At 39.0% G+C, this 14,066-nt stretch overlaps 1 protein-coding gene across 1 annotated transcript in view; it reads right to left on the reverse strand.

The window, feature by feature from the left end:
- Positions 1 to 14,066, reverse strand: part of ROBO2 (roundabout guidance receptor 2) — a gene marked incomplete at both ends in the record, with an annotated part of 433,039 nt that overhangs the window by 386,478 nt on the left and 32,495 nt on the right. The window contains one exon of the mRNA XM_082279021.1: positions 4,551 to 4,877. Within this exon, the coding sequence (XP_082135147.1) occupies positions 4,551 to 4,877 (327 nt within the window). The remainder of the gene's footprint in view (positions 1 to 4,550; positions 4,878 to 14,066) is intronic.

Below are 14,066 nucleotides of genomic sequence, written 5' to 3' on the forward strand. Positions count from 1 at the left end.
CCTCTTGTTACAGATAAAAACATAATTCAGCTTTGAATCTAACACAAACAGGATCATTATGTTTAGAGAGTGTTCCAAAGCCTGCTATCCAAGCAATCTGTGGCATATAAATAATGCAAGACCTCTTCTTTCTCCAAATGACTTCAGTTCAAGCAGACTCAGAAAGATGGAAGCCCAAATTTATACTGCCATTACAAAATTCAATCTATTTCTGGTTCTCCAATTGAATTATGACTCAGAGGCTTCCACTATTTTCTGCACCAACCCACATGCTCCCAGTCTTTGCCAGCCCATGCAGAAAAGAATCCTATTTGTGAATATTCCTGAGCTTTATTATTATTATTATATCAAAATAGCAGCAAATCCCAACTTATCTGAAAAGATTCATGTTTTCTTTTAAAGGAAAGTAAGGTAGAAAATGGGTCTTATTTCCCCTCCCCCCCTGACCTCTGAACCACAACCTCCTTGCCACTAAAGCGTTCAACACCTCATTTAATCTCTCCTCGCTGCATTGGCACAGCACTGCAAAAGGAAAAGGGAAAAAAATAATCTGGGGACTTCATCAATTTTTCATGAATTTTCATTTAGGCCAAAGCCCCCTGTAACAGTGGTCGATAGATCAAGCTGCTGTCACATATTTAACACCTGGGGCTACAGCTGCTCTCCCTGGGGGCTGCCGCTGACTCCGGCTGGATCAGAGGCAGCCCCAGCCAGCGCGGGGACCCTGCCGCTCCCTCCCTTGCTCACATGTGGCGACAGCCACTACTGCAAGTGTGTTTCCTGATATTCCCACTGGAAAACTCCACCACGTAGCTTCGATTGCTTCAACTGGTGCATTGTGAAAAAAATGTGCTTTTAGTTTAAGACTTCTGGCATTTGAAAGCAGTTTGGTGAAAGATCCAACTACTGCAAGTCTACTTCCCTTTCTAAATTCTCCCAAGAAAATCTGAGCATCAACATATATATATCATAATGCCAACCCTTGTTCAATTTCCATTAAAAAAATTCTAATGGACAAAATCAAAAGAAAAATGTCTTACTCTTTTGAATACAATTTTTTGTAGAGGTTTTAAGACTAGAACATCTGTTTTTAATAAAACAAAAATACTGCATGAGAATTTGCCATGTAAAATTTGGAATACTGGTTTGGGTGGGAGCATTAGCATTATTTTTTCCTTCTGAGGAAGCTCCTACTGAAAAATCAATCTGCATGAAGCACACCATGAATTAATGTATTAAAATAAATAGAGTAAGTCATATCAATCCTAAACTGTGCTTTCAAGTAACAACTTTTTCTTCTAAATATCAGCTATTTATTCTTAAATGTCTTCTGGAATGAAAATATTCTAAATTAAAGGCAAAAATATTCTAAAAGCATCTTCAGTATATTAATGATATTTTTTTAAGTAACTTTCCACAACTCACAGTTCTTCACAGTTTTACTGGCATGGACAAATTTTTCTGAGGATATACATCAGCAGAAAAATATCTGCCCTAGACTGTATGCATGTGCTCTGAACACACATGGATTTAAAAGCAGACCTTATGCACCTTGGGGGGGCTGGTACCTAAATCATCATTTTTGGGAAAGGTGTAAACTGTTACTCCACCAAAAAGAGCTTAGGGATTTCAGCAACTTGAAAAAGCTCACTCCAAAAAAAGCTAGGGGCAAAATGACTGTGTTAAAGACGGCCCACACCATGGTTTGAACCACTTTCTGTCCCAGCTGAATTTAACTTCTGTCTTTACACATAACCATGGATACACATCAGAAGACTTTCAATCCCACTGCTTTTGTGGCAGATGCCCATGGAAGGGGTAAAAAAAAAAAAAAAAAAGGTAATAGAAGAAAATTAATCACAATTAACACTGTTTATCATATTAATACATGAACACATCTAACAGATATACAAACCCAATAAATATTTCTTCATAAATCATTCAAAAGTTGCAAGAGCACATTATTAGCAACTGCCAATTTAATAAGTAAAACAATTACAGATTCTTACTCTGATACAGCACACTCAAGCATCTTAAACCTGTGAAAACCAGAAGTATTTCTCTAATGGCATGATTTGAGGCCACCTACAGTCAGATAATAATCCAGAACCCTGCTGTCAGCAAAGGACAACCATCCTTTTTTTCTGGCGATGAAAACACTTTGGCTTGGTGTGGAAAGTGGAGTTTTCAACACCATGACAGAGAGCACAAGTCAGACTGGATCACGCGCCCCATGGACAGGGCTGCAGTATCCAGGCAACTCAACAGTTTTCCAGCAGGAGCTGAGGACAGGTGAATGGGGACTCACTGCTGACAACAGCCTGTCACCAGCAACTCATTTCCTGAGCATGCAAACGGGCTGCTACAGACCTGCCCACCCTCTTCAGCCCAGAAAGGCTGACACTAGAAAAACAAGGTTCTAACTGTTCCCTGAAAGTCACCTGAAAACTTGATTTATGACCAAAATTTATCTCAAACCCAAGCAAAAACTGTAGTTTTGCTATCATCTTCCAAAGGATGCCTTTGATACACACCAAGAAGTACCATGTGCTTTTAAAAATCACAGCAGAATCTCTAAAATTAAGTAAACAAGCAATGGATGTATTTACATTTTTCTTCTTTGATGAAGACCTTTCTGTAATCACAGCCATGGTACTGCTCAAGGAAAGATAAAGCAGCACTGTTGAAGGGAAATAGGAGACTGCTTTAGACTGCTAAACCCTTTAATTGGGGGATTCAGGCAGTTAAATTTCAAAGCTATGAAAACAGTGGAAGCACAATGTTATCAGCAAAACCTTCGGCCACGGTTTCAGGTTCAGTTTCACGTTCATGTTGCTTCTGACCTAAAATACCTGACAAAGGAGCACAACTTTATTATTTTTAAAGTTTTTTACTATCTCCCAAATGATTCATGCCTGACCTGCCAGCAGCTGCAGTGGTTAAACAAACTCCAGAGACTGGAGATGTTATAACAAGAGTCTCTCAGCAGCCATTGAAGTAGGGATCAGTGAAAACTTACAAGACATAGAGCAAATTTAAATTTCCAAATAATCAGTCACTTCAATTTGATGACTCAGGGTACAACTGGAACAATCTTTTGAACTTCAACAAGAGATCCTGAATGTCAACAGGATTACAATGAAGATTTCAAGTGTTTACATCTCTTAGGCCTTCTCAACAGACAGTTAAAACACATGTACAAAGACTCAAGTAATCCAGTAAATTTATCTATTAATACTCACCCAGATTTCAGCCTTCCTTAAACTGGTTTCTCCTCAATTCCCAAGCATCTACCAAAACTGAAAAATTTTCTGTGATGCATTTACTGGCACATTTACTTGTGCTTTGATAGCGTGCCAAAACTGTTTTCATTTTTTGTTTGACAGAGTTTTGAATCTAGGTCACAACAGCTGAAATGTAGTGAGCAAGTGTGTTCTACCTGGCTTATTCCACCACTTAAGTATTTCAAAAATGGCATTTTCTGCAATTTCTAAGAAAACAGAAACCTCAAGATCACACTGTATTAGCTATGAAAGTCTGAAGACTGCATTAGGAACAAAGATTTCTCTTCTGTGCTTCCCTCCTTTAAACATATCATCTACTGTGGACTTAAATCCATTCTTTATCAACAAAGCAATACAAGTTTGTTCTAAAGCCCTACTTCAAATACATTTTAGTGAAACTACCATCAGATGAAGAGCTGTGGGCGAAAGAATCAAACCCAGCAAGACGAGAGCACTCATAAATCTACTAAAACACAATTCTATGTGAAGCAATTCTATGCACATTCTGAATAAAAAAAGATCAGTGTTGATTCAACCCATGTAACTAGGCAGCAAAAAACCATGTGCAACTGATTATATTTAATGCCTGATGAGCTTGTTTGCTGTGAATATAATGAATATATCTGCTAAGTCTACTGGGAAACAGATTACTCAATGCCAGGTGGGCTATGAAAGAGCCCTGTTGACTTCTCTGTTACGACAAAGAGAATCGATAAAGACCAAGACTGCTCTGGATGATATGAGAAATGGCCAACAATTTCATTTGCCATTCACATAATGAATGAGGCCTGGGTCAAATTTATGATAGAGGAGCATATATTGAGGTTTCCAGCAGTACAGAACATGAGTCACCAAGATGCTGTCTGCTTCTGTTGAGGTAACAGATGATGAGATAAAGAGAAACAGACAGTGCACCTTAGATTAAATGATAGGTATTTTTCCACATTAGTTCCAGTATAACCAACTCTAGACATAATTTAAAAATTAGATTATTCTTCAGCAGAAGATTCTCCTCTGTCCATGTTTGTGCCAATCATTATTATACTCTGGCTAGAACCTCATTTCAGTATAAATCACCTGTTCTGTACGGTCACTGCTACTGAACAAACACATGTGAAAATGCCTTGACTAAGAGCAACAGCTAATGACAAAATGCTGTACTTATCCCCATTTGTTATCTCCCAGGATGCTGCTGTGTGCAAATGCTGGGTGACATAAAAGCCACTATGTAGTTTTACAGAATACTAAACAAATAAAACTACTCACATGCCACTTCCAGAGATGCATTGCGACTCACAGCTTCTCCAAGGTAGTTCCTTGCTACGCAGACGTAGCTTCCCTCGTCGGGTTTACTCCTGCGCCCGTGCACGATGCGTAAGAAAAATAAAGATCCGCTGGGCAGCAGCATCCGGTGGGAGCGCGGATCATCCTTGTCCGTTTCCACCCGCTCGCCATCCTTGTACCACTCGATGGTGGGGGTCGGCCTTCCCTCTGCTTTGCAGTTCAGAGTAGTTGGCTCTCCTTTAGACACTATCACATCTGAAGGATGCTCAACAATCCGTGGAGGAAAGTCCTCTTGGCGGAGACGGGATCCTAAAAAAAAGGAAAGAGGGAAGGCCTCACAAAGAGTTCTCACAAGTTACGCTGTTAATGTCACAAAAACTTAAAAACAACCCCAAAACCAAAAAACCTGTACACATATGAAATTTCTTTGTCTGATATCAGAGACTGTATCAGACACTCCCCTACCTAAAGACCTGAGATGGATGACAGATATAACCTTCTATAGCATCATCAAACCCATACCAGATGCAGACTGCACTTAGAGGAGGATCCCTTACACATACACGCATGACAATCTATTTTTTTTCCTGGTAATCTTATTTACAGTTACTCTAGATCACTATGTGCTTCCAGGTTCCCCTTATAGCTACTTTCTTCTCATCCTTTCATCTACCAGATTCAGTAGGAGGACATGCAAACCCACTGTATCTTACCCTCCCCATTAGTTAACAGTTCTTTGCAGTTTTATTTGTATGCTTTGTATACCTTTTCCACAAACAGTCCCGCTACAGAAAGAGAAGGAGAAAAAAGAAAGCCAAAAGGGAAATCTCAAATATCAATTCACTTTAGAAATTTTCAGTTTCAGGATTGCGTGTATGTACACACACACACACACACATATAAATACAATATAGGTAGACAATCATAGAATGGCCTGGGTTGGAAGGGACCTTAAAGATCATCTCATTCCAACCCCCTACCATGGGCAGGGACACCTTCCACTAGACCAGGTTGCTTAGAGTCCCATCCAACCTGGCCCTGAACACTTCCTTCAGTATGAATGGTACAGACACTCTCCACTCCTGCATAGCTAATTAGACCACATGAGCCTGGCAAAATATTTCTGCAACAGTCACAGCAGTTTGTGCCTCTTCACTGGGTCTCAAGAATAAATTTTTCTAGCATGGATCCTGAAAATCCTTTGAGTGGAGCTGCCATACTGCTACAATTGATCTGCACTTCTTAAATACAAGGTAAACCAGCTTCTGCAGGTTATGAAACATTTGTCTCAATTTTCTGATCAGCAGTTTTGCTGAGTCGTAGAAAAGCAATTTAACATCAATGTCTTAATTATATTCTAGGCCCTACATACTTTAAAATATTTTCAACGCCTCATTTATTGCAAAAGTTATGAGGAAGGCATAAGGATCCGTTCAACAGAGTGAATCCACCTTTGGAATTCTGTTTTACTAACACTCAGGTCATGAAACTAAGGCTTGCCATAGTAGTTAAGTGTTACATTGCTGTTGCACAAATTGGCTGTTTCAGTGGCTTCCAGATTCTATTACCAGAACAGCACAGAAATGCATAATCTGCAATGCCTGCACATGAAAAAAACAATCTATAGCTAAGCACAGATGAACCTATGGCACATTTGGAAGATATATTTTATTCTCCCTTCTATTGAAAAAAAAAGATATTTAAAATCTAACAGGAAAATCTGCAGTTAAAAAATAACCCTAGTCCACAACCCCATACACAATATTGAGAAATACTGAAATCACCATTAAAGATAAACATCTGACAGTACATGGGACTAAAAAATCAACTTCATACACTGGTTATATTTATAGTACTCCAGACACAATTCTACCAATTTAATTCATGGCTTACTCCCAAAAAACTAACAAAACCCCACTAGTTGCGTTAAGAAATTTCTATTAACAGTATCAGGAAGAAAAGGAAAGCTGAGGTTTTTCTGAGACATGAGAGGGAGTGAACAGATAACCATTTATCAAAATTCAGTTGTAACACAGGGTAACAAAATTAGTAGCAAGAAATGCAAAATACAAATCCAAAATATTAGTTTTCTTGTACACAAAGGTTTGTTGATAGTGTTCAGAACTCCTAGAGGTATATCCTATACAGACTTACAGGCCATGTTCAAAGCTGTGCAAAAGGCTTTCTCCCATAAAAAGTTCAACCTTGTACTTTATACAACCTAATTAAAAACTCCTCCTCAGGTCACAATAAGGCTGATTCCTCCTCTTCAGTACTGATGTTTATCACAAAACTGGTGCTTACTCACTCTATCCTAATTAAACAATTGTGCACAAGAGAAGGTTGAGATTGGAGCACCAGGGACGATGCCAATGTGCAAGGAGAAAGGCTCAGGAGGTGTTTGAAGGGGGGATCAGACCACACATTCCTGGCTGAGTGTACCTTCAGCTGTTCAAGGCTGCAAGGAATGCCCCTCATCGTGCACTTGGAGGAGAGGGGAAGCAAAACACACACAGGATCGATCGATCACAGAGCACACCAAACTCCCTCCATCCAAAGTGCACTGAGCACCAACAGGTATTCCCAAAGGTTGTGCTGATGTAGAAATAACAAAGGAAGGAAACAAAAAACTTTGACTCCATTGCCTGTCTCTAGGCACTGAGTGTCAGAAAGTGACAGATGCAAGTGGCATTTGATTCTAGTTTTGATTCTTTCACTATGGTCCCCCCTAATACTCTTACGAGTACAACCTCACTTGGAATGAACAGAAATTCTATTAACCCCTTGAGCTGTCTGGGAAGAAGATACTTTTACTGCAGAGCAAGATGCACCATGACCTTCTTGAGCAGACAGCTGTGGTGTTTCCTGGGGTACCCATACAGCTTCCTTCTCCATTCCTCCCTCCAGGATTCCCATTTTGTGCATGCACAGAGCATGTGAGCCAACCCCTGAATTTAAGAGTCCTTAAGTCTTTACTGTGATAAACTGCAATGACTTCACATGAGCTACAACATGCTGGTGGGCAAAACCAAAATTCCTACAATATTAGAATTGTTGGAGTGAGTCCGGAGGAGGGTTCCAATGCCTCATCACCCTCACAGACAAGAATTTCTTCCTAATATCTAATCTAAATCTACTCTCAGTTTAAGTCATACCCCCTTGTCCTGTCACTGCAAGCCCTTGTAAAATGTCCCTCTCAATCCTTCCTGTAGGCTCCCTTCAGGTACTGAAAGGCCACAATTAGATCACCCTGAAGCCTTCTCTTTCCCAGGCTGAACAATCCCAATTCTCTCAGCCTTTCCTCATGGCAGAGCTGCTCCAGCCCTCTGATCACCTTGGTGCCTCCTCTGGGCTGGCTCCAACAGGTCCCTGTGCTTCCTGTGCTGGGACCCCAGAGCTGGATGCAGCACTGCAGGTGGGGTCTCAGCAGAGCGGGGCAGAGGGGCAGAATCCCCTCCCTGCCCTACTGCCCACGGGGCTTGGGATGCTGGAAGCACCCCCAGGTCCCTCAGCTGCTCCTCATATGAGTTATTAGTTGTTTCATGCTTCTGATAGCATTTTGAACACATTCCCTCCAAGAGTTTGCCAACAACACATGTTCTCCCTGATACAGTGCAAAAGGACTGTTTATCAAGAAGCAAAACTGTGATAGGAAAAAATAAATCTCCTACAACAGAAAGCTATACATGCAGGAAGGAAAGGGTCTGTGTACATTTGATTCTACATAGAGAACAGCTCCAAAGTTATATTTAATGCCAAAGAACCTTCTTTTATGCTAGAATCTTGGCTTATTTTCACTGCATTAATTAGGAAAAAATGAAACAAATTAAGGTATTAAAATCCCAATTAAAAGAATAATGTGCTTTAAATGTATGGACAGCTATAGAAGCAGTTGTAGAATCTCTTTTGGCTTCATCAGATCTGTCACATGACCAGGCACCAGTTCTTTTTTGACTTATGCAGACTCTACAAAGACAATCCCACAGCTACTTAGTTAAATCTACTGAAGGACAGTCACTGTTCATTTTCCCACTTCTTCGTATGCCTCGTTCCACATGAGAAGTACTTATCAGAAACACTTACGGCACACATTTGTTTGATGTAATGAATAAGTCTGTTGCTTTCACCACCCTTTTAGGCACAGAATTGACTGAAGGCAAGCAGAGATCGCAAGTAGAAATCCAGTCAGTCCCATCTTAGTTTGAACAAAAGATAACATGCAAAAAAGTCAAGATAATGAGAAAACTCAACTGGCATAGAGGCTGATGCACTGGCACCAGGCTGATTATCCGACATGCACTCCTCTAGGCAAAGTGACATGGCAAAGACGGCATTTTGAGAATTTACACTTTACAGTCTCTCCCCCTCCTCTGAGATTTGGCAGATGGGAAAGGACTTCAGTGATACGACTGTTTCCAACGTAAGGTTTTTGTTCAAAAACCTGTGTCAGCTATGACAAGGTCCTCTGAAAGCTTTTCCTTGAGCAAAATTAATCCATTAAGCAACATATCCTAACTTCCCGAGGACATGTGCCTGCAGATAAGTCACCTTTCCTATAGAATGTGTCTGCCAAGAAGGAAGAGCAGGAAATGCTGACAAGAAGGATCAATAACTGTCATTAAAAACATTGACCAAATCTTATTGGAAGGTGATTTCATTAAGTTTCTCTTCTATGAAACTGAGACTTTGCTAAGCAAGGTGTAATCAACTTTACTATTGAAGAAACACTGCAAACATAAAATTCCTTTTTTTTTTTTTAATGTGGACAACAATCCAGTGTCACAGTATAAGCACCCTATTCCTTGTATAAAATTATTTCAGGGGAAGCATTCCAAATTTGACATAAAGGCTTAATGCAATTTTACTCAGATTCACTTTTCTTCAATTGTTTTCTCCTCACATACCAGCATTCTAGCATCACATTTCACTTTTTTGCAGAGTCTTACCACACCTCAAAATTTATTTCCAGCACACTGCCTGGGAAGGAATAGCATGTTAGAGATGCAGTCAAGACAGGAGGAGTGAGCACAATAGCCCTGAAAACTGGAATATAGATTCACAGGCGAATGATTAATCTTTTTTTCCCCCTGGTGAAAAGTGATGTTATAAATACAAGTCACTGCTTCAATGAGAAAGTTACATCGATTTGTTTATTGCAAAGCAGTATGGTTTAGAGTTCAAGTCGAGAAGTAAAATAATTACCAGAGCTATGCTCCCTGAAAGAAGATAGCAGACAATTATTTGCTTAATAACACACCAACACACACACACAAACACCCCAGCAAACCCAAACCACCGTCACTTGTAGGCTCTCTCCCAAAAAAGCTCTGGCTTTTTAAACTAGAATAGCTGCTCCAGTTCAAGTGTGGGTTTCATGAATGTTCACTGACTCTAGATAATGAGATTATAAAAATTACTCTTAGAAATCAAGAAAACAGGGAGGCAAGAGGAACACTTCCAGCTATGAAAAGCAAAAAGGAAAATGTTTATGTGTATATGTGTGCATATGTCTCCAGAGGTCCCTTCTAATCCAAATTATTCTATGATACATACACAGCATGTAACAAAAGCATCAAAGAGAAGAAAAAAAAAAAAAAACAAAAACAAAAACCAAACAATCTTTCTCTTTTTATCCAGAAGAACTCAAGCACAACAGCTCTTCCCTTGGGAGCCTTTCCAAATCACTCTGGAATTTAACAAACCAAAGCGTAAGTGTATGCCTGGCTCTAACAAACATCTTTCAGCTCGTTTTCAGGTCAAGGATGGAAGGTAAAAAAGCAGACATTGCTTATGACAGCACAGTAATTTATTCTACAAGGGGAATGTTATCATAGCACTGGGGAACTGGCAATGGCTCCTTAGAAGCCGGGCAAAGAGAAACTTTGCAGCTTCCCTGATACCACTGGAGAAACCAATGGCTAATTAGGATCAAGTAAACTCTGCTTTTGCATGGAAGGGTTGATAACCACAAGCTATCCAAAGTCTAAAACTTGATATTGATAGATGATGTCGACCATCCAAGGCAACATTAAAAGATACATCTAAAAGCTTTAAAAATGAGCAATTAGAAAAACACATCAATTTTAACAGTGTTAAGGTAAAACAACACCTATAAAAAAGCCTTTAAATGACAACCTAGTGCAGATCCCTTCGAGAACCATGAGTCAGATAGTTCTCAGATTAGAATAAAATTGCTACAATCGGTGAAATCAGACTACATTTGTAAATAAATTCATCCATCTGAAGCAGTCTTAAAATAATATTTTGAGGAAGGGAGGGATTCCTACTATAAGCACAGCAGGCATTTTAAGTTTTAGGTTCTGAATTTTACCCTACAGCCACTATGTTCTCTGCTGACACTGGTCACAAAGACTCCATACCAGTTGTGAATGTCTAGGGAACTAAAAGTACACAATATCAATACTTGACTTAAAACTTGACCTAAACATCCTGAAGTAACCTTTTGTAAAGTTCCCAGTAACTATCAGTCAATGAATATTAATTTTGCAGCAAAGCTTGCAATAAAATTTAAAGTAGTATGACAAATATCAAAAACTCATTGTAATATCTTGGTTTAGAAATCTACAGACTACATCTTTGTGATTTGTCAAAGACTCTATGGAAGCTTCAACTAGTTTGGAAAACTTTTTCCAAATATCCATGGATGAAAATATAGATCAAGCTCTGTGAAGAAAGCTTCTAATCCTACTTTTTCTCACCCCACATTGAGTAAATAAGCCTTCATATGCTCAAAAGTGGAAGGTTTTTGGAGTAAGTATGAACTTCCTCACAGCTGTATCTCTGCTACCTATGTCAGTGAAAAAGAATCAGGTGAGTAAGTACAGGCATTACAAGACTTAGGGGTATGTTTGTAATTGCTCCTTCATTTCACCTTTTGCTAGCTGGTATTTTAAAAACTCATTCAGACACCCAGTGCTTGAAAAAAAAAACAACTTCTACAGAAAATTCAGTCACATGCTATTTCTGCCTATATAGGTCAGGTTTATAAACACCTCATACACCCCAAGCACAAAAGATCACAACTTTTATACTGGTGCTTTACAGTATGCATTTGTCTTTTTATATATTTAGAAGTTGGTGTTTGGCTTTTTTGTGTGGTTGGTTTTCCCATGTGTAGAAAGTAAACATACTTTACTGCACTTTTTTTTTTTTGTTTGATCACCAAAATGTCACAAGTTTTTCAATGGTTATCACAGATATCTGAGGTCATATTATTGACTCTCTTTGTATCTATAAGGAAGTTCTCACCACTAAAAATGAGAAACAACACATAATTCAAATTTGTGCAAAACCATCTAAGTGCCCTAACTTTAGTTTCTCCTGATGCATTTGTAGCACAATTATACATACTTTCATATAAAAAATATATATATTTTATATATTAAAAAAAAAAAAATATATATATATATATGTGTGTGTATCTATATCATCTGAGACAGCATTTTCTGTTAAGGGAGTATTTGGAGATCCTCTGCCCCAAAACCCTTTCCAATGTGTGTGTCCCTCCCTCCCCCCAGGAAAAACAAAACACAAAAAACACCACCTTTTCCTTGTCCCTTTCCTTTTTTTTTTTCTCTCTCCACGGATGTTTCCCAATGCCTTACCTACCTCATAATCTGTATTTTAATGCCATTTTTCTACCTTGTTACTATTACACCTGTAGCTAATGACTTTGTTTTTAATCCAAAACAGTTCATCAACTCTATTTACAAGGTGAATCTTTTCTCTTTTCATTCTCCTGCCATTCAGTTATCTGTCCCATTAGATAACAAAACAATTCTGCAACTTCTGCAGCCAAAATGGGATTTAACATTTTTGGGCCTGGTGACAGAACACAAACACTCCAAGTATCTCTGCCAATTTATGGATTTTTTTTTTTTTTTAAGCAGCCCTCAGTGATTTTTCTCTCACCTTTTCTGTTCCACATATTTACACCCAAAGCTGGCACACATTAAGAAAGTCTTTCCTAGTACTTTAGGCTGAAGGCCTAAGTCCAGGGAGAGGTTTTCTTGGACCTTGCTGTTGCTAGTGGAAGAATCTTGCCTTTCAAGGAATATGCATTTCACAAGGATCTTTCTGCACTATTATTTTACCCTTTCTATATTAAAAAAAGGGAGATATTTATAAACAGTAAAGTTGCAGACACTGATTCAGAAACCTCTGTTGTCTATCCTGTTTTTATAGGGATCTCTGTGAATTCTACCAATGGAGCATGGATTACTGATAAACAACCACCTCTCAGAGGTGTGGAATGGCAAGGGGACTGCTGTGACCTTCTAAGAGCTTCTTTCCAGCATATAATTTATTTACTCCATGTTTTTCTAGATCAAACAGCAGTATGCAGAAGCACAGAAATAAGAGTGTCTGGCAGCACAGTAGGTGAAACAAACAAAAACTCCCAGGCGGTTCTCAAAAGTGCTCACTGTAAGCAAGTAAATTTGTGAAAATAGCAGTAGATGAAGTAAGCAGATAATACAGAGGAAGTAGATTCCACCTTTTCAGGCTGTAACCTTAGACTTCTAAATCATTATCTTAGTAAATATAACAAATGCTATCTAGATAAACTACGGAAATAAAATTCTGTCTTTACAGTGGTAGGTTGACCCCACATGACAGCCAAATCCAGATGCTCACTCACCACCCTCTCCCATGGGATAGGGAGAAACTAGAAGGAAAGCAAGAGACTTGTGGATTGAGATAATGGCAGCTAAAAGGGAAGGGGAAAGCTGTGAATACAAGCAGAGCAAAAAAAGAGGAATTCATTTACTACTTCTCATCAGCAAACAGATGTCCAGGCACTTCCTGGCAAGCAGGGCCTCAGCATGCAGGACTGTTGCTTGAGAACACAAATGCCACAACCATCAATGTCCCTCTTTTATCATCCTTTCCATGAGTTTTTATTGCTGAGCATATGATGACATATGGCACAGAGTATCCCTTTGATCATCTTGATTCAGCTGTCCCAGTTCTGCTCCATTCCAACCTCTTGCCTTCCCATGCCTACTACACTCTCTGCTTAGACGTACAAATCATAGATTTTTCAGGAGACAGGTTCTTTTTTTTTAATGACTTATTTTCAACAGATAAAAACCCCTCAAACATGATAAAAGAACCCTTTCTTCTGCAAAACTAGTTTGCAGTGAATCTATTTCCCCCAGACCATATAAACATAATGTGAGACACATTCTTGTAGATATCTTTGACATTTTAGGTTCCAGAAGCAGAACAGTAACATGTTTTTATATCTAATATTTACCTGAGTAATAACTAAAGGACTGCAGCTACAGTTAGCTTTCTAAGTGAAGAAGAATCAAAGCTTCCTTGCCATGAAGGAAAACAAATCAAATATTTATGGGAAAATACAAGAAAAAGTTTAAGGTTGGCACTACAGTGGTGCTCACATGGAGACCAGCATTTGCCAGTGTTTGCACTCTATGTGAGTATCATAACACAGCCCTGCTCTGCCTCACACCTCTG

This window comes from Coloeus monedula (assembly GCF_965178545.1).
Source record: "Coloeus monedula genome assembly, chromosome: 3".
NCBI lineage: Eukaryota > Metazoa > Chordata > Aves > Passeriformes > Corvidae > Coloeus > Coloeus monedula.